This window comes from Bubalus bubalis, chromosome 1, assembly GCF_019923935.1.
Source record: "Bubalus bubalis isolate 160015118507 breed Murrah chromosome 1, NDDB_SH_1, whole genome shotgun sequence".
NCBI classification, from domain to species: domain Eukaryota; kingdom Metazoa; phylum Chordata; class Mammalia; order Artiodactyla; family Bovidae; genus Bubalus; species Bubalus bubalis.
Window position 1 is genome coordinate 144,804,817 of NC_059157.1, and position 20,600 is coordinate 144,825,416.

General features: G+C 39.8%; 1 protein-coding gene across 3 annotated transcripts in view; it reads right to left on the reverse strand.

Moving 5' to 3' along the window:
• Positions 1-255: 255 nt before the first annotated feature.
• Positions 256-20,600, reverse strand: part of SERPINI1 (serpin family I member 1) — an 82,445-nt gene continuing 62,100 nt past the window's right edge. For all 3 annotated transcript variants that reach the window (XM_044945169.2, XM_006077296.4, XM_006077297.4), the window contains exons 6-9: positions 19,503-19,600; positions 3,556-3,642; positions 2,030-2,119; positions 256-1,800 (exon numbers count right to left, since the gene is read on the reverse strand). In XM_044945169.2, coding sequence (XP_044801104.2) covers positions 1,724-1,800; positions 2,030-2,119; positions 3,556-3,642; positions 19,503-19,600 — 352 coding nt within the window. In that variant the 3' untranslated portion in view covers positions 256-1,723. The remainder of the gene's footprint in view (positions 1,801-2,029; positions 2,120-3,555; positions 3,643-19,502; positions 19,601-20,600) is intronic.

The window sequence follows — 20,600 nt, forward strand, 5'->3', positions numbered from 1 at the left end:
AACCACATTTAAACAACTAGTGAAGCTTTCCAGGGGTTCATTGGTAAAGAATCCGCCTGCCAATGCAAAGGGACACAGGACATGTGGGTTCAATCCCTGGGTCAGGAAGATCCCCTGGAGAAGAAAATGGCAACCCATTCCAATATTCTTGCCTGGAGAATCCCCATGGACAGAGGAGCCTTGTGGGCTACAGACGACAGGGTCACAGAGTTGGACATGGCTGAACGACTGAGTACGCATGCATGCAAACAAATATTTAAGTGTTCCACATGTATCCTTTATTTTAGCAATATTCAAGATTTAGTGTAAAACAAAATCACCAAAGGAACTTTTTAAAAATGCAGATTTTCAAGTTTTTCCTCTCAGTTTAGAATTCAGTATGTCAAAGTCAGGCCTGCTTGCTCTAAACCACAGCTCTCCTGAACAGAATTCAAGTTAATAATATCAATCCTTTTAACAGCTCCAAATCATAGCAAGATACCTAACATACAAGAAAGTCACAATCAAACTGTTTCTGTTAAATTTTGAAACATTTAAAACTTTTTCAGAAATTATTAATCAAAGAATCAAACATTTGGCATTAAATGAGTCTCGTTCCATTCATGGAATCTGATGAGATTATTCCTTCCCCCATGCACCCATCCCCCAACAAAGGAATGCCGTTATTTCAGCCACAGGATAACAAAATAATTTACTAGAGAACTTAAGAAATTGATACTGTCCCCACTGGAATTGACAACATTTGTACTAGAAAATAAAAGCAAAACATTACGCAAAGGACGTATCTCTCAAGAGGTCTCAAACACAAGTGTATTCCAGAACCATCAGGAACCAATGGGAAAAACAAGGAATGCAATACTTCAATTACAGATCTTTAAGTTCAAAAAAGGAAAACCTCTTACACAGAACAAACAAGAACATCCCTGTGAGCAGCTTTCGGCCTGTTACCTGCCAGTTTCCAGTATCTGTACCAGCAGAGTTTTTCTAGTTTATTCTCCAGTGACGTACCAGAGGGCATATTTTTAATTTGCTCATCTGGCTTACTTGGCGACTTGGGGGAACTAAGTTGTAGGTCAGATTTTACTTGCAGCAGCAAAACATGGTGATATACCAGGCTTGTAATCTATATCACCCTTATGAAGCCAAGTGGATCTTTAAAGACATAGTCAATAAGCTATAGCTATAAGCTATGGGTTGGCATAGCCCCAGTTTTTTCCTAACAAGTTTTTTCATGGAGCCACATAAAAGATGTTCAGTTTGCAGATTTTTATTTTAAACTATACACTGTCTTCAGAGAAACAGCAATCAGAGTTTTTGTGGAGTAGTTGTCCACAAAAATACCTCACTAGTTGTTATGTATAAGTGAATAACACTAATTTACTTTGGTGCTTTGTTTCTGCACAATTATGAAAGACTTAAGAAGTCCAGAAGTACCACTGTTTCCAAATTCTACCTAGAGGTATCTATATACTACAACTTCTAAAATGAAAAACAGAGCTGTTCACATGTTCACTATGTACTTTTATTTTAAATACTAGCACAACAAACACGATGACTGATAACATTCCTTGACAAGGTGGCTTATAATTTACATACATTATTTTTTCAGGAACTATTTTAAATATTATTTTAAGATATATTGTAAAACACAAGTCTCAAATATATACCAGTTGCAAACATAATGTGCTTAGTTACTGTTTTCTTTGTTACTCAAATAAGTGATTTAAAGTTCCTCAAAATCATGTCCACTGGCGTTCATGGTTTCAGGATGCATGACTCGTCCCATGAATAGGATTGTACCTGCGTTGGGTAGGAAGTGAACAAAAAAGGAGTTGAACAAAAGCTATTTATTTTCCTTCTTGCTTACGATTAGCAATGTTTTAAAGATAAGAATGTGAATAAATTATTGTCACTTAAAAAATTATTTGAACATTAGAAATTATCTGATAAAAATGCAGGAATATGTTTTAAATTAACAAACGATTTCTTTTTGGTCATAAATAAAGTTCTGTTCTTACAACAGACTTACCTGTTCTCCTGTTCCTGATAAGAAAGAAAAATGGATGGTCGACAATAACCTGAGGATACAGCACAGCCATCCTGCTAATTGCAATCATTCCTGTAGCACAGAGAGAAAGTAATTACATGTCTGTGGAGATGCAGGGACTAATGAGCAATTTCTCCAAACCATCTATGTTCAGCACAAAGGTAATGATTTATACAAAGCAAGATTTTAAAGACTTTTAAAGAGAGAAAAATTGTAAATGAGCTAACATCTCTACTTGATCTTAAAGAAAAACAAACACATACACACACATGTACACACACTCAGTTTCCTCCCATCACCCCACCGAAAACAGAGGTTAATTTATTCTGCCTATTACAAATTTATTCTCAGCCTCAGACAAATACTTATGGCTTGAATAAAATGACTTAAGGAAAGTGGAAAAAAAAACAAAAACAAAAAACCAAATACCCTCCTCTAGTTTTCCCCTCCCCGTTTCTTTATATTACCAAATCATCATTTCTTTTATCTGAAATGGGTATTTTACATAGCAAGTCACCAGGGTTCTAGCAAGTGGCCAGAACAGCAGTGATTAAAGAGAAAATACAGCAGGGAGAGATTCAATGATGTTTCCTACAGCTGGGAAACTGAATTCCCTTGAGATCCTTATTGTGGGATAATCATTTTATACTTGCTGCAGGGTGATGCATTGTCAGGAAAAGGCCAAGATTAAATGATGTAAGATTTGAGGCTTTCTTGATGCCTGAGACTACTGTTTCTATTTCCTCCCCCAAACAGCATTTTGACTGATGAGATCCTTTTAACGGGTAAATATATGCGGAGGTTAAAAATGTGTACAAACATGATGTGTTACATTTTACTAGAGAAGGGAAAAATCCTTCTAAAATTTGGTGATGGCTGTTGAACATGATATTGAAAAAAAAAACAAATAAACGAGAAAAGAAAAATCCTTCTTACTTAACTAAGGAAATCAGAATGTTCAAAATAATTAAGGACGTTTACTGTTATTGTTGATGGTTTTTTTTTTTTTGGATGCATGATTTAGATAAATTTTTTAAATTTTTCATTTAAAATTATTATTTTATTATTAACTTAAAATTTTGTATTGCATGCTATCATGTCTGCTTGTTTGTGCATGGGCTTTTAAAAAAATCAAAGCTCTTCACTGACAAAGTTAAGAACTAACTCCCACAAATAATTAAATAGAAAAATGTTTAACGGGGCAGCAGGGAAATATTTTAAATATTTAAATGGACAGCACAGCAGGAAAATCTATTCTGCAGAGCTGACAATCTCCTCCGGCCTCTCATTAGAGATGGGAGTTACTCTGTATGGGGCACTGAAATGAATGCATGTTTCATATCCTATTTGGAAAATCCTAGCACGTTCATCATTAGCTTGACTTCTAAGTGAGTGCAGCATCAGTTTTATGACTTGGTTCTAAAAATGACTCCCATTCCCCTACCCAAGACTGCTTTAAGAATACAAATCTAGAAAAGGTGAGATTTGGGAAGACCACAGTTTGGCACCTGAGGCAGCAGCAGCTTCTGAGCCTTCTTCATTGACCTCTATGAAGCACTTGTGAATTGCTTTGGAAAGGAAAATCTCTTTGTTATCTGCAAAAAAAAAAAAGAGAGAGATAACAGAAGCTTTTTTTTTTTTTTTTTTTTGGTATCAGAGATAGGGAAGCACTTTACCCTTTACAGATCTGAGAAACATAAGTGACATAAGGTACTAATATAAAACATATGAGGTAATGTTGTAAGATTACTTTTATGATTTGAGAGAACTGTTGAAGATGTATTTCCTGTTTTGTCTTTTATATTATATTCTCTTGCTAACTTTCTCCTCCATTTTATTGGTAATTTTCCCATCGTTTATTTCGTATATTGCCAGGAAAAGCAAAACATGGCTCTGTTTTTAATAACAATTTTAAATTAGTACATAACTCAAGAAAAACTCTTATCTGTTTCTCGCTAACTTGAAACTTAAAAACATAAAATGAAAATGGGTAGAAATCCACATATAATCAAAATAAGAAATTTTTAAAAAATCTAATCTCTAATTACTGTGATAATATAAATATCCTTGGCAAAGGAAAACAAACTCGACTTCTAGATTGTAGAAATATGAATATATTAAAAAGTTATTTCCCATTCCAGTTAATTGGTTTATCTCAGGTTTCAAAAACACGCTTTATCTTCAGGCTAAATAACACTTTTAATATTAGGAGGGCTGTTTTTGCCTTTGAATTGTCTTTCTAGTTATGCTTACTTTTAAGTTGATGGCTGTTGTAGCTTGAATTTTGGAGAAGGAAATGGCACCCCACTCCAGTACTCTTGCCTGGAAAATCCTATGGACAGAGGGGCCTGGTAGGCTGCAGTCCCAGGGATCGCTAAGAGTGGGACACAACTGAGCGACTTCACTTTCACTTTTCACTTTCATGTATTGGAGAAGGAAATGGCAACCCACTCCAGTGTTCTTGCCTGGAGAATCCCAGGGACGGGGAAGCCTGGTGGGCTGCTGTCTATGGGGTTGCACAGAGTCGGACATGACTGAAGTGACTTAGCAGTAGCAGCTTGAATTTGTTCTCTAAAATGCATATATTGAAGCTCTAACCCCCAAGATTTCATAATAGGACTGTATTTGGAAATTGATGTTGTTGTTTAGTTGCTAAGTTGTGTCTTATTCTTTGTGACCCCATGGACTGTAGCCTATCGGGCTCCTCTGTCAATGAGATTTCACAGGCAAGAATACTAGAGTGGGTTGCCATTTCCTTCTCCAGGGGATCTTCCCAACCCAAGGGTCAAACCCACGTTTCCTGCACAATTGTGCAAGCCAACTCCTTAAAATAAATCTCAATCTGTGTGTGTGTGTGTGTAAATGTCTATATAGACACAAATGCACATAGCCATCTGTATGTGTGTGTATCCGTTCATCCTGTTGGATCTGTTTTATCTGGAGAACCCTGACTAATACAACATGTGAAGACATAGAAGACGGCCATCTATAACTCAAAGAGAGAGGTCTCAAAAGAAACCAACCCTGAAGACACCTTAATCTTGGACTTTCAGCCTCCACAACTATGATGAAATAAATGTCTGTTGTTTAAGCCACTCAGTCTGCAGTGCTTTGTTATGGGAGCCCTAGAAAATGATACAATACAACAGCATTCAGTCTTGGGCTTCCAACTTCTCTTCAAGATTAAAACAAAACAACCAGGAGGTACCTCAAATACAGAAAAAAGAAAAAGTAGCACAAGGAAGCAAGAGAAAGGATTACTCAAGTTTGTACCTTTTTTTTTTCATCCCAGAAGGTCTACTTCAAATTTAAGATAATTAGCTTTGTTGCTGATGCTGAGCACCTCTCAGTAAAGGCAGAATTGATTTCCCATTAAACTGCTTAGTACTACTTTCAAAAACACATAATTATCTGATACGGTTAGAAAATGATGTTAGACAACATTTTTGGTACACCTCTTGAAACGCTCCTGCTTGTTCTGAATAAGCCTCAAGACAAACTGGTGGCATCTCTGATCATACTTTTCATAGATCTATTCCTTCTTCAGCTCGTATTTAGCAATAAGATATAAGCCCTGCATTATGAAATAGTCCATCTCACATATTATGATAGTTTCTTCTAGAATGCATTTGATAACTAGAAGAAAATTAGAAGGCATAAAGTTTTACATTAAACAAGTATAACTAGCTCTCTCAAATCCAGACAACTAGTCTTTTTTAGCAAACAAAAAGAAAAATATCAATTGCATTAAGTAACTAGTAAAAACAATTTAGTTGGCAAAACACTGAAATCCAAGAAAGTAAAACATATTAACTATTTAGTATTTAAATGGTGCTATATTATTTTCGGATTCTGCCGTCAATTTTTATCAGTCTGCCAGTTAAGGCAGGGTCACACATCAATGGCCCTGAGTGTGAAAGTGGCAGTAGAGTGTCCATAGAAGAGAATTTTTAAAAATCACAAAGAATACTGGGCATAATTTTCTGCAGATAAATGTTAATCAACTTTGTGTGTGTGCTAAGTCAATTCAGTCACGTCTGACTCTTTGCAACTCTATGAACTGTAGCCTACCAGGCTCCTCCATCCATGGGATTTTTCAGGCAAGAATACTATAGTGGGTTGCCATTCCCTTCCCCAGGGGATCTTCCTGACGCAGGGATTAAACCTGCATCTCTTACATCTCCTGCACTGGCAGGTAGGTTCTTTACCACTAGCACCACCTGGGAAGCTTAATCAACTTTAAGGGGTATAAATTATTTACTATGCACTGTATCTGTTTATAATACACAATTTGGTAAATTCTGATAGATGTGTATATCTATGACCCCACTTCCACAAATAAGATAAAGAATATTTCCACTTCCCCTCAAAGTTTCTTGTGCTCCTTTATGTGGATAACTTTGAAATAGAAGATTTGCCATGAACTGAACAATTTTACAAACATACATAAATCAGAAAGTTGAATCAAGGAAAAATATAGAAAGTCTGAATAGTCCAGTAAGCATTAAAGTAGCTGAATCAGTAGACAGAATCTTCCCCAGCCCTCAAAAGTAAAGACTCCAAGCTTAGATGGTTTTCTAGGGAACTTTAACCAAATCTTCTAGGAATAGATAGAATTTTCTGAGATAAAACTATTCCAGACTCTAGAAAGAGAATAAAAGCAATCTAAGTCATCTCTGGGTAGTCTTAACCTTGCTATTAAAATTAAACAAGTTCAGTTCAGTTCAGTCGCTTAGTCGTGTCCGACTCTTTGTGACCCCATGAACTGCAGAACGCCAGACCTCCCTGTCCATCACCAGCTCCCAGACTCTACCCAAACCCATGTCCATTGAGTCGGTGATGCCATCCTACCATCTCATCCTCTGTCATCCCCCATCTCCTCCTGCCCTCAATCTTTCCCAGCATCAGGTTCTTTTCCAATGAGTCAGTTCTTCGCATCAAGTGGCCAAAGTATTCAACATCAGTCCTTCCAATGAACACCCAGGACTGATCTCCTTTAGGATGGACTGGTTGGATCTCCTTGCAGTCCAAGGGACTCTCAAGAGTCTTCTCCAACACCACAGTTCAAAAGCATCAATTCTTTGGCACCCAGCTTTCTTTATAGTCCAACTCTCACATCCATACATGACCAGTAGAAAAACCATAGCCTTGACTAGATGGACCTTTGTTGACAAAGTAATGTCTCTGTTTTTTAATATGCTGTCTAGGTTGGGACTGTCTAAAAAAAGAAAATCATAGACCAAACTCACTTATTAACATGGAGGTAAAATTCTTTAAAATCAGAAAATTAAACCTAGAAGCATACACAAATCCTTTTTTAAAATGAGTTTCTGGGGATGTTAGCAGTTAAAACTGTTCTGCCTCCAGTTCACATCACAAGCTTCCTCTAGGATGACCATCAAACACAAACCAATTTTTGCTACTCCCCTACTTAACCCTTATCCTCTAACCTGCTAGCCCGCCCTCCCATCTCCCATTCAGTATATCACACACCTACATGCCTGCTCAGGATGCAGTATGAAGGCCTTCGTGAGGTTGACTCTGCCTCTTTCATTTAGCATTCTTCACTCTACACACTGTGTTCCAGATTTTTTGAACTGCAGTGGCTTGAGCATACCACACTTTATCACTTCTGTGTCTGTTTCCCTGGAAACTCCCTAAACCCTTGTACAGTCAGACACTAATCTTCTTTTAAGGCTCAGCTCCCAACCCTACCTGGGCTTCCCTGGTGGCTCAGAAGTAAAGAATTTGCCTGCAATGCAGAAGACCCGGGTTTAATCCTTGGGTCGGGAAGATCCCCTGGAGAAGGGAATGGTCACCCACTCCAGTATTCTTGCCTGGAAAATTCCATGGGCAGAGGAGCCTGGCAGGTGGGCTACAGTCTATAGGGTCACAAAGAGTCAGACACGACTGAGCAGCTAACACTTTCACATTTTTCCCAACACTACCAGGACTTTTCTGCTCTCCTCTGATTCCTACCCCCCATTAAAGTAGAACTAAGCACTTTCTCTCTGAAGCCAGGATCTAATTCTATTTAAGCCTTCATAATATATCATATTTATACTGTTATCTCTCTCTTTCAGTGGATTTTCCACCTCCTTCAGGCAAGGATTGTGTCCTTCCTCTTAACGCCCCTGGCTTCTGGCATCTAGTGAGCCTAAGGGGTGAACTAACCTAAGTAGAGGGAGCTTTCTGGTAATGTGTAATTTACCAGTATTTAATTCAACATTTTGTTGTTGTTTAGTCATTAAATCGTGTGTGATTCTTTTGCAACCCCATGGACTGTGTAGCCTGCTTGGCTGCTCTACCACTGAGCCATCAGAGAAGCCCACAATCCAACATTAGTAATTGTTGAATGAAAGAAAGAGAAAGTGTTAGTTGCTCAGTCATGTCCAATTCTTTGTGACCCCATGGACTATATCCTGCCAGGCTCCTCTGTCCATGGGGATTCTCCAGGCAAGACTACTGAAGTGGGTAGCCATTCCCTTCTCCAGGGGATCTTCCCAATCCTGGGATCAAACCCGGGTGTCCTGCATTGCAGGCTGATTTTTTACTGTTTGAGCCACTAGGAAAGCCCAAATGAAAGGGGTTAATTGTTTCATATATTAATAGTAAGACCGTGGGTATTGTCACTCTACAGGCCCCATGACCACAATTCTGTTCACAATTATGGTTATAGAGTCTATTCTTATAATAAATAAAACATATGACACTAATCCAGAGTAGATGGAAAACAGTCCCAGAGAGACAGAAAGACTACAAAGACCTCACACACACTAGAAGACTTAGAAAATCTAACTGAGTGGAAGAACAAAGGGAATGTGACTCAACCACCAATGTTATCATATATATTTCAAAGACAGCAAAGAAAGACTGAAACTAATGTCCCAACCCCACCAGAGACAGCAGGCTTCTGCAGTTGTAAACAAGATCTCAGGACACTTAACCTTGAGAGAAATGCCACCTCTTTGGATGTACAAGTAGGAGAGAACATGTAAAAAGTGAGAAATCACATCATGAATACCGAGTTTTTCTTTTGGGACAAACTTCAAGCCGTTACATTGAAATAAAATATAAGCTGTAAATGGATTAAGAAAGAGTACGCTGCCAGCACATCACAGAAGGAGATAAGGTCATGCAGGAATACAGGCAAGTTCATAGCTTCATTGTTTGCCCTCCTATACTGCTCACTCTTGTGTAATTATGTGTCAATCAAGGCCATCTTTCCTACTAGGCCAGACACTTACTCCCTGAGGGCCTGGACCTTCCTGTGCTATTCATCTTCTGTCTCAATCCCCAATTTCAGGCACACTGCCAGCCACTCAGGTATTTGAGGAATCATTATGTGAGGGGAGTTAAAGGAGATTCACACCGATGAGTTTATCTTATTGCTTAGAGAAAAGATAACTGTTCTCTAAAAATGGAAATAAAGAAACCATTGGGAAATAGACACACCAAAAAAAAAAAAAAAAAGAAATCCACACACTGCTCCCAAGCAGTCTTCTGGTCACTGCAGACACTGCTGCCAAATAACTGGTCCCGCTTTCCTCCGGGCAGCACGGTGCAAGGCTTTTCACAATGGATGAGATGGGAAGAGGGCAGCAAACCCTAGATCCCCCAGAGAAGAGCTGGGAGACAATACAAGCTTTTCCCAAAAAAGCAGAGCAAAATACTAAGGTATTCATTCAGCCGCAGAGCAAATATTTATTGAGTACCTTGCTTGCATGAGGTGTTGTTCAGGGCACCAGAGGCTCTGAGTGTCTGCGATGGACATAACGCTGGCAGGCTGGCCTTCATACAGGAGGATGCCACTACTTCCTTCGTGGCACTGTTCCTAAACAGTCAATTTAAATAGATTGCTGCGTCACCAAGGACAGGCTTAAAATAACAAAATGAACGGAGTTCCATAACAGAACCCTGGGGTACCAAAAACGTCTCTGTCTCTGTAATTTAGCTGCTAAAATATTTTGAGCTTCAGTCCCACCCACGACCTTTAGAAAGCTTTTAAGAATCTGAGCTCCTTCAAGGTGGGAATAGTGTTTGCTTGTTTGTTTTTCCGCATAGATTTTGTGATAGACCAGCAAATATTCATTTATGTATTCACTCATTCACTTAGTCATGTACTGAGCACCTGTGTGCCTGATACTGTTGATGAACTGGGTATACTGCTGCTGCTGCTGCTAAGTCGCTTCAGTCGTGTCCGACTCTGTGCGACCCCATAAACGGCAGCCCACTAGGCTCCCCCGTCCCTGGGATTCTCCAGGCAAGAACACTGGAGTGGGTTGCCATTTCCTTCTCCAGTGCATGAAAGTGAAAAGCGAAAGGGAAGTCGCTTAGTCGTGTCTGACTCTTCGTGACCCCATGGACTGGGTATACTATGATGCACTAAATAGTTCCTTCCTGGGAGGGAAAGCAGACATTAAATGAATGCATGCTCAGTCGCTCAGTTGTGTCCAACTCTTTGCGACTCCATGCAACCCTGCCAGGTTCCTCCGTCCATGGGGTTTCCCAGGAAAGAATACTGGAGTGGGTGGCCATTTCCTACTCCAGGGGATTTTCCTGACCCAGGTATTGAACCCACATCTCCTGCATTATCTACATTAGCAGGCAGATTCTTTACACTTTCACTTTACTTTTTACCACTGAGTCACCTCGGAAGTCCAGACATTAAATAACAAGGATGATTTTTAAAAAAGCGAATCAATGAAAGACCACAGTTTCAGGGTATATTAAGTATAAGAAATAAGATAAAGTGATGGGTTAGCTGTGACTAGGGCAGGTAAGAGGAACTACCTGATATCAGATGTTAAGAAAGGCTTGTCTAAGGAGATTAATTTGAGCTGAGACCTAAAGAATACAGAGGAGTCAGCGCTGGACAGACTTGAAGGCAGAGTTTCCGGTAAAATGGGAGAAAGGCTAGTGCAAGGCAGGTACAAGCCAGGTGTGTTCAAGGACCCAGAAAAAGCCTGTGTTACTGGAGCATGGGGAGCGAGGAGGGCCAGAGCCTCGAGAGAAGCCCCCAACTTGGAGCAAGGCAGGGCCCAGGATCATCTCCTAAGGGCTCACTGCCACCCAGCATCTATCCTGCTTCTCACATTGTGTTGGGCTCTGAGGACAGAAAGACATCTGTGACACATTCTGACAGCTTCTGAGGAGCTCCTGGCTTAGTGACAGGTAAGAGAACAAACAATCTAAAGAAAAGTAGAACTCTGATAGCACTTTGCACTATCAGAGTTCAGATGACGGAGAGAAAAACCATCTAGGAAGGAAACGATGTCCAGGAAGCTGCTCAGGGACGGTGATATATGAACTGGTTCTTGAAGAATAAGTAGAAGAGTGAAAGTTGGAGAAGGGGACAAGGCCATTCCCAAGTCAGGAATTATATTTGCAAGGTGAGAGGAGCAGTGGTGATGACCTCAAAGTCCAACTGAAGCCGGGGCTATAGGAGGAGGGAAGTGGCAGGGAATGTGCTCGATCTTAAGAGCTTGGATCATGATGCTAGAGAGCCTGGGGTTCGTTCAGAAGGAACAGGACACGACTGCTCTGATTTTAGCAGATACCTGTGGCAGCAGCTGGAAAGCATGAATTGGGTGAGCAATCAGCTGGGGGCAAGAAGATCAACTTTGTCAGCTGTTGCAACAGTCCAGGCAAAAACGTAGGGGGAGAAGTGGAATTATGGTTTCAGTTGGAACTATAGCTGGAAGAGAAAGGCAGCTCTCTGACTTACAGGCAGAAGAAGAAAGAGAACAAACAAGGGCAGGTTGTAAGAGTCAGTGAAGCACAAATCCACGTACTTGAGTCTGACCTGAATATGGCTTTTGCTGTGTCTTCTTAATTCCTTTATTTTATTGGGTCCTTTATTAAAGCTCATACTTTGTGCTGAAGGATTTAGTACTCTCTTTCTCTTTCCCCTTATACCTTCCAAGAGGATTATCTATTAATCCAAATGCTGACATTCATTTCCATTACAAAAATAGCCCTACTCTATAACCGGATCCTCACTGCAACTAGATGAGCATTTTAAATACAGCCTGAGAAGAAAATGATTCTCAGCACTCTCTAGGTTCCATGTTTATTATATGAGTCTTTACTATGTTTTATGTTAATGGAATTTAGCGTCAAAAGTAATGGACATCAAACAGAGGTGAAAAAATAAACACCACAGATACAGAGCGTCTCATCTTATTTGTTCTTTCATTCAGACAGTACAAAGCAGAAATCAACAGTGCTGGGTGCCTCTTAAACACACATAAGGATCAATTTGGGGGAGCTTAAATTCTGGCAGGGGATACCTAATACATAAATAATTTTAGGAGATTAGATATGATATGTGACATGAGAAAAATAAGAGAATATTGTAGTAGTTAAGGAGTGGTAGCTTCTGGTTGGTATAATCATGGTGACTTATTAAAGTTAGGGATATCTGACCTGAGGCTCAGTTCAAAAGATATTTCAGGTGGGAGAGATTTCATAACAATGGGGTGCTGGGGCGATGTGGGGTGCCGAGCGAGTGTTCAGTTTGGCTGGAGCACAAGCTGTCTGTAAGGAATTAGATGGAGCTGAGGCTGGAGGGAGCTGAGGCCTGAATGTCCTGATGAGAAGTGTGGATAGTGCACGGCAGACTGAAGGGAGGCTTTGAACAGGAACTGGAATGATCTGAGAGTGAGTTTTAAGGCGATTAATCTTGGCAGTGGTAGATAAGACAGATTAGATGGAAGAGAGATTGGAAACCGTTTAGGAGGCTATTGAAATAGTCCAGGGCAGCAGTAATGAGAGTCTGAAATGAAAGTAGGTGCCATGGAACAGAAAATGAAAGAGTGGATTCAAGGGGTCTTAGCAAAGGGTTCTCAAGTCACTCAATTTTTCCAGAAGCAAGAGAATGTGAAGCAGGGTATTTTGTTGTTGCTGTTCACTGCTAAATCACATGGACTATTTTTGAAGAAAGATAAAATTTTCATTACATGATTTAAAAATGTAACAGCATCCCAACAGTACCGAATTGTTTTCTGGGTGCTTTCAAATTTATAAATTCTGCTAATAATGTTATTTTTTAAAGATTTTCTTAGTTTTTAAATGCGTGCGTGTACACCCAGTCATGTCTGATTCTTTGGGCCCCACAGACTGCAGCCTTCCAGGCTTCTTTGTCCATGGAATTTTCCAGGCAAGAATACTGGAGTGAGTTGCCATTTCCTTCTCCAAGGGATCTTCCTGACCCAGGAATTAAACCTGCTTCTCTTATATCTCCTACTTTAGCAGGTAGATTCTTTCCCAAAGAGTATTAAAGAAGTCATACATACACAAGGTAAATTTCCAAACCAAATACAGTGGCCTATGAAGTGAAAAGCCCTCTCTCACCTACAGCCTCTGTCCTTTATGCAACAACTGCTATCATTTTCTAAGATAGTCATAATGTTCTGCTCATTTCAAAGCTTAAATGCATACTTATGAGGAGGTGGTCTAACATGGTGACGGAGCAAAATCCTGAACTCTGCTTCCACAGACACCAAATCTACTGCTATGTATGGAACAATGACTGCTGGAAAAGAATGAATAAGCAGCTGACCAACGGGAGGGGCCACAGTGAGTCAAAGGGCCTCATGGAGACAGGTAGGAGAGGCAGAGGATCAGTCTCACCAAAAATCCCACACCCTTGTGCAAAGACCCCCAGTAGGGAGGGATTTCTGGTCCAGAGCTACTCACCCAACCCTGCAGAGATGAGATCCCCAAATATCTGGCTTTGGAAACCTAAGGGGCTTATGTCCAGAGGACCCAGGGGCTGGGGAGACTTGAGACATTCCTTTTAAATGACACGGTCTCGCTTATTCCAGAATTCAGCACAAAGGCAGCAGTTAGAGAAGTGGCATGGATGAGTTCTGTGTTTGCTCTCTCCCTGTACCTTGCTTGCACAGGCTCAGCTTTGCTGGTCTTGGGTGTGCCCCATTCCCTGAGCTCGTTCCCAGTCTTTCTAAAGGCAGGGGTGTGCCCTTCCCCCAGTGTTCTTCACCTGCATCACTAAAGCCGGGGAGTGAGCACAGTCCATTCAGGGAGGCCCCTTAATTGCCTGGTCCTTGTGGCCAGAGGGGTTTGCATTTCTGCCCTCCCCCTCAAACTGTAACAACCAGAGAGATAGTTCTGTGAGGCTCCTACCCCCAGGGCACTGCATAGACAGTAAATTAAAGCCACTCCAGTCTGCCTGCGAAAAAGGCTCATTGCCTTGTCCTGGAGCTTCAACCTGAGGGACAGGCTGCAGGTGTGTTTCCATGTACAGGCTCACAGAGGATGTAGGTAGGAAGACACCCTCCTTCAGCCCTCCCTGGGCCTCACCACAACTTGTTGGTACCTCCCCAGAAAGAAATTATTCACTCCCTTGAAGCCCTGATTTTTGCAAACTTTCACCCGGGGACACATTGAGATCTGGTCTGGAGATCAGCAGTGTTTGTAATTGTGGGCCCACAGGGCTGCATGGACTTGCATACCTTAAAAGCTACAGCCTGGGGCTTCCCTGGTGGCTCAGTGGTGAAGAATCCACCTGCCAGTGCAGGAGACAGGAAATCGATCCCTGATCCTGGAAGATACCACGTGCCACGGAGTAACAAATCCCGTGAACCACAACTGTTGAGTCTGTGCTCCAGAGCCCGTGAACTACAACTACTGAACCCTGTGCACCCTACAGCCCATGCTTTGCAACAAGAGAAGGCACTGCAATGAGAAGCCCGCGCACCACCACTAGAGACTAGCCCCTGCTCCCTGCAGTAGAGAAAAGCCCGCACGCAGCAATGAAGACCCAGCACAGACAAAATAAGATAAATAAATAAAATTATTTTTTAAAAAAGAACCACTCTACAATAAAACATTTTTGTCACTCCTCCCTTAATTAAATCCAGCTGTTTATGTCTCTCTCCTCACAAGTCTGTGTGTTTCTTCAGAGCAGGTCAGATCAGTTCAGATCAGTCGCTCAGTTGTGTCCGACTCTTTGCGACCCCATGAATCGCAGCACGCCAGGCCTCCCTGTCCATCACCAACTCCTGGAGTTCACTGAGTCTCACGTCCATCAAGTCAGAGATGCCATCCAGCCATCTCATCCTCTGTCGTCCCCTTCTCCTCTTGCCCCCAATCCCTCCCAGCATCAGAGTCTTTTCCAATGAGTCAACTCTTCGCATGAGGTGGCCAAAGTACTGGAGTTCCAGCTTCAACATCAGTCCTTCCAAAGAAATCCCAGGGCTGATCTCCTTCAGAATGGACTGGTAGGATCTCCTTGCAGTCCAAGGGACGCTCAAGAGTCTTCTTCAACACCACAGTTCAAAAGCATCAATTCTTTGGCACTCAGCTTTCTTCACAGTCCAACTCTCACATCCATACATGACCAGTAGAAAAACCATAGCCTTGACTAGAGGGACCTTTGTTGGCAAAGTAATGTCTCTGATTTTGAATATGCTATCTAGGTTGGTCATAACTTTCCTTCCAAGGAGTAAGCGTCTTTTAATTTCATGGCTGCAGTCACCATCTGCAGTGATTTTGGAGCCCCCAAAAATAAAGTCTGACACTGTTTCCACTGTTTCCCCATCTATTTCCCATGAAGTGATGGGACCGGATGCCATGATCTTCGTTTTCTGAATGTTGAGCTTTAAGCCAACTTTTTCACTCTCCACTTTCACTTTCATCAAGAGGCTTTTTAGTTCCTCTTCACTTTCTGCCATAAGGGTGGTGTCATCTGCATATCTGAGGTGATTGAGATTTCTCCCGGCAATCTTGATTCCAGCTTGTGTTTCTTCCAGTCCTGCATCATTTTGGGGACACCATATGCTCTGTCTTATGTGGTTGGTGTCCTTTTCACATGTATACTTCTTTTCCCCAAATAACATGAAAACCTTGCTGATTAAAATGTTTATGACACTTAGTAATCCTCACAAGTACCTAGGAAAATTATAAACATGTATTTGATTACTACTTTATGCATATAAGTTAAATAAGCAGGGTGACAATATACAGCCATTGATGTACTCCTTTTCCTATTTGGAACCAGTCTGTTGTTCCATGTCCAGTTCTAACTGTTGCTTCCTGACCTGCATACAAATTTCTCAAGAGGCAGATCAGGTGGTCTGGTATTCCCATCTCTTTCAGAATTTTCCAGTTTATTGTGATCCACACAGTCAAAGGTATAACATCATAATCATTTCTTCACTTTTATGACTTAGTACTTTGCTCACCATATCTGCCTTACTAAGAGTTGTTAAATGAAAGGAATAGATGTGGCACCGAATATAATTAATTTATATAACTTAAACACCATGAAATTTTCATTAAAGCAGAAAGTAGTAATCAAATACATGTTTATAATTTTCATAGGTACTTGTGAGGATTACTAAGTGTCATAAACATTTTAATCAGCAAGGTTTTCATGTTATTTGGGGAAAAGAAGTATACATGTGAAAAGGACACCAACCACATAAGACAGAGCATATGGTGTCCCCAAAATGATGCAGGGAATAAATGCTATTGAATTTAGAGGAATGGAGAGGCAAGTTTTATAGCTGTGTCACTAGAAGGTTTCTGAATGAATGATTTATAAGGTAATGTGTATATTTGTAAGAGAGAGAGAGAGAAAGAGAATGAAGAATGTATTAGCTGGGGTGGCTGGTATGCCAGGATTTCCAAGACTCTGGCAAAACTGGAAATTTAAGAATCAAGGAATTCTCACTGAAAGCTTGAGAAGTTAACCTTGGATCAGTTATCCTGAAAATCTCAATTGGGTAGCGTTTGAGGCCAATCCTGGATTTCTTACTGATATTTTAAGGAGTTAAATGATACAAGAAATATAGCAGACAAGGTGGCCCCAGATAAACCTATTCTCTTCTTCTCTCCCTTGTTTTATCCTCTAGCAGATGCTTGTGTGTGCCCAATCAGTTCAGTCATGTCCAACTATTTGTGACCCTATGCACTGCAGCCCACTAGGCTCCTCTGTCCATGGGATTCTTCAGGCAGGAATACTGGAGTGGGTTGCTATGCCCTCCTCCAGGGGATCATCCCAATCCAGGGATTGAACCCACATCTCCTACATCTCCTGCAATGCACCAGGGAAGGCCTAGCAGATGTCTACTGTGTACCAACTATGTGTCAGCCCTGGGTCAAGTACTGGGAATGCCTCTGCAAGCAGGATGCTGAGACAAATTCAATGCTGATGGAGGCTTGTTCAAAGAGCAGAGACTTTCCACTATAGACTATATGAACTCTGAAAAAGACTAGTGTGATTTCAAATCTGCACTAATATGTACATTTATGCTCTACTGTCCCTGACAGTAAAGGCAATTAAATATTACCTTATAAACCTTCCAGATATGTGAAAAAATTTAAGCCACACTGATCACAATAATTGATTTGCCATTACAATGATACTCCCTCAGGACTGAAAAGCAGCAAATATTCTGTGTGTGTGAAATAACTGCGTAGATGTTTGGGTGAGACAGTGAGGAATCATTAATCAAACCGAAAATAGAGCAATGGTAAGAAAGCAAAATATAATTATCCAGTTGGAATTTGGCCAGTATAGCAGACAGATTATCTGAATTCCTAAGGAAAGGAGCGTAAGAACTTTAAATTATCCTATGCGCGAACCATGAATATATTTCTGACTCAAGTACAATGTACACATTACCTTCTGAATCTCCACCAGTCCTATCTTCTTGACAACCCTACTCAAAAGTTCAGAGCCCTAGGATCCTGGATGTAAGCCATGAGGACCTTTCCTCAGGGAACATTCACTTCTCTCGTGAGGACAGGAACATTTATATAGTAGGCATGTAGAAAAGTTCTATTAGTGTTTTGGGATGTAAGTTGTCTAAATGACGGGTAGAAGTTGTGGTATTGAATACATCAGTATCATCTCATTGCCAGAAGCTGAATGCTGGTTAGAAAACAATCTTCCCAAGCCAAAACCTGGGAGGATAAAACCTTTTTTCATTGTAGACTCCTTGAGAAATTCTTGAAAGCTATGCACCTGCTATCTCTGCCCTGTCTCTCTCTCTTGTACACACACACACATACACACGCATGCACCCCTATATGCAATTTCAGGGGTGGACGCATCCACTTTTCTAAATTCAGTCCATGTTGAGAAGCTATTATTCACACTCCAGGTTGAGAAGCTATTATTCAGTCAGCTTGATTTTTCTATAGGTTGCTGCTTCAGGAGAGAAAAATCTAAATTCTTTCCTATAAACACATGAAAGGCTAAGGATTTTTTTTTTTTTATCACCTCTACTCTCTCTATAGTTGGAGACTTTGATTCAATAAATTGCATATAAAGAAGCCCTACATATTCAGTATCTTTTTTCTTGATATATATCTGTCTTTATCTCATCAGAAAAAGGATTATTTCCCATGTTCTATAGAAATAATAGAAAATAATTATCTAATCTAAGACTTATACTCACAAGTATCTTAGAATTGGTTGCTTTAAAGTATTTCCAAAAGAATTGTACATTTCTAAGTACCTTAACAGAACTATTACTAATATGTTAATATTTTTATCCTGATCAAATTAGGAAATCAAATAATTTAACTGGTTGTTTTCCTGTGGGATATTTAAAATAAATTACTCAACAGCTAATATGCCAAGTATATTTGAAGCTATTTCTTCAAAACCATGGTTTTTCATTGAAGACTTAGGACAATATTCAGGAGAAGGCAATGGCAACCCACTCCAGTACTCTTGCCTGGAAAGTCCCATGGATGGAGGAGCCTGGTAGGCTGCAGTCCATGGGGTCGTGAAGAGTCAGACATGACTGAGCGACTTCACTTTCACTTTTCACTTTCATGCATTGGAGAAGGAAATGGCAACCCACTCCAGTGTTCTCACCTGGAGAATCCCAGGGATGGGGGAGCCTGGTGGGCTGCCGTCTATGGGGTCGCACAGAGTCGGACACAACTGAAGCGACTTAGCAGCAGCAGCAGCAGGACAATATTTACATCATCTCACAGGTATTCTTTTTAAAACATCTAGTTCTCACAGTGGGTACTCAGTTATCCTTTCTGCCTTCTTTCTTTACTATATGATTTATTATAGTAGTTTAGTTTAGTCGCTAAGTTGTATCCAACTCTTGCGACCCCATGGACATGATTTATTATAACCAGATACATTGAGATATTCAATCAACACATCTATTGATTATCTACAAGGCATTTTGTCAGATGTTATGGGGAATTCAAAGATGTATAAGAGAGGTCTTCTGGAGAATATAATCTACTGTCAAAGATAAGACATGAATCAGAATAACATAAATTTAGTGTTATGACTGTATTTATAATTTTCTTATAGAAGTTAAATATATTTGCTATATTTATCTGGCAATTGATAAATATATTTTACCCCAGAACTCTGTAATAAACAGAGGCTTCACCATCATCATTATAAAAAAGCTTTTTGGAATTTTTTTTTTAATTGATGTTTATTTCCTACCAGACAAGGCTGTCAGATTTGCATTTTTGATGAAAACTTCAGTTACTCCAAGAGCCTTCAAAACATCTTTTAAATCAATTTCCTGTTCCACTGTGAACCTGGAGAACATAGAGGGGAAGAAGTATTTAGTTACAGCATATTGTTACCTAGGACAAGAATAAAATGTTAGATATGTTGATTTTTTAAAAGTCTATTTTATAGAGGATAAATTATGCTAAAACTGGCTTTTGACTGCATGTAGCATTTGGTTATTATTGTAAAAAGAGGGAGTATTAAAAAGAATAACATAACAGAATAGTATTACATTAATAAATAGGAAGCCATGTTGGTCTTAATATGGAATCTCTTCTAAATCAATGCATCGTATCACCAATATTTCCAGTGAAAAATATGGACCAAATATGACTGTATTAATAAACAACCACAGTTTTTAAAAGCAAAGGCTTTCTATTAATTTTTTTTATAAAACGTGAAAACAGCTGGTTAGTACTATTTCCTTTTTAAAGTATTGTTACCTTCTAATCAAAACAGATCATAAATATGTAAGTTTTTAGGCAATGGGCTGTGTCCTTAAAAAGCTAAGTCTGTAATAGTCACTAAATGTTATACTAGCATCATTTTTGATTTTCTGGTTTTAAGAAGAATGACAAGAGAATGGTTGCTATAAACAGGAGTAATAATCAGGAGAAAACCAACAGATGAGTAAATGTATAGCAAACATATCAAACTAAGTACTAAATGTTGTCTATATCCAACAGTTTAACTTGCACTTATACATTGTTTACTTTGATACCACAAAAAGCAGATAGTGACTGTGAAAATAATAAGTGGGATAAGTAGGAAAATATACTGCAGAATATATTCAATGGCTTGAGTGAAATTTTAAAGTGTTTTCTGTGTATGCTTTGTCATTTATTTATTTGTTCATTTACTTATTGGTCACAGATGGAGCTTACTATACAATAGAAACTTTTCCAACAGTATAAAATAGATCAATAAAAACAGATTAATTTAAATATCACTACAGCCCTTTGAGGTAGCTATTATTATCTTCAGTTAATATTAGAGGAAACTGAAGGGCAGAGAAATGAAATAACT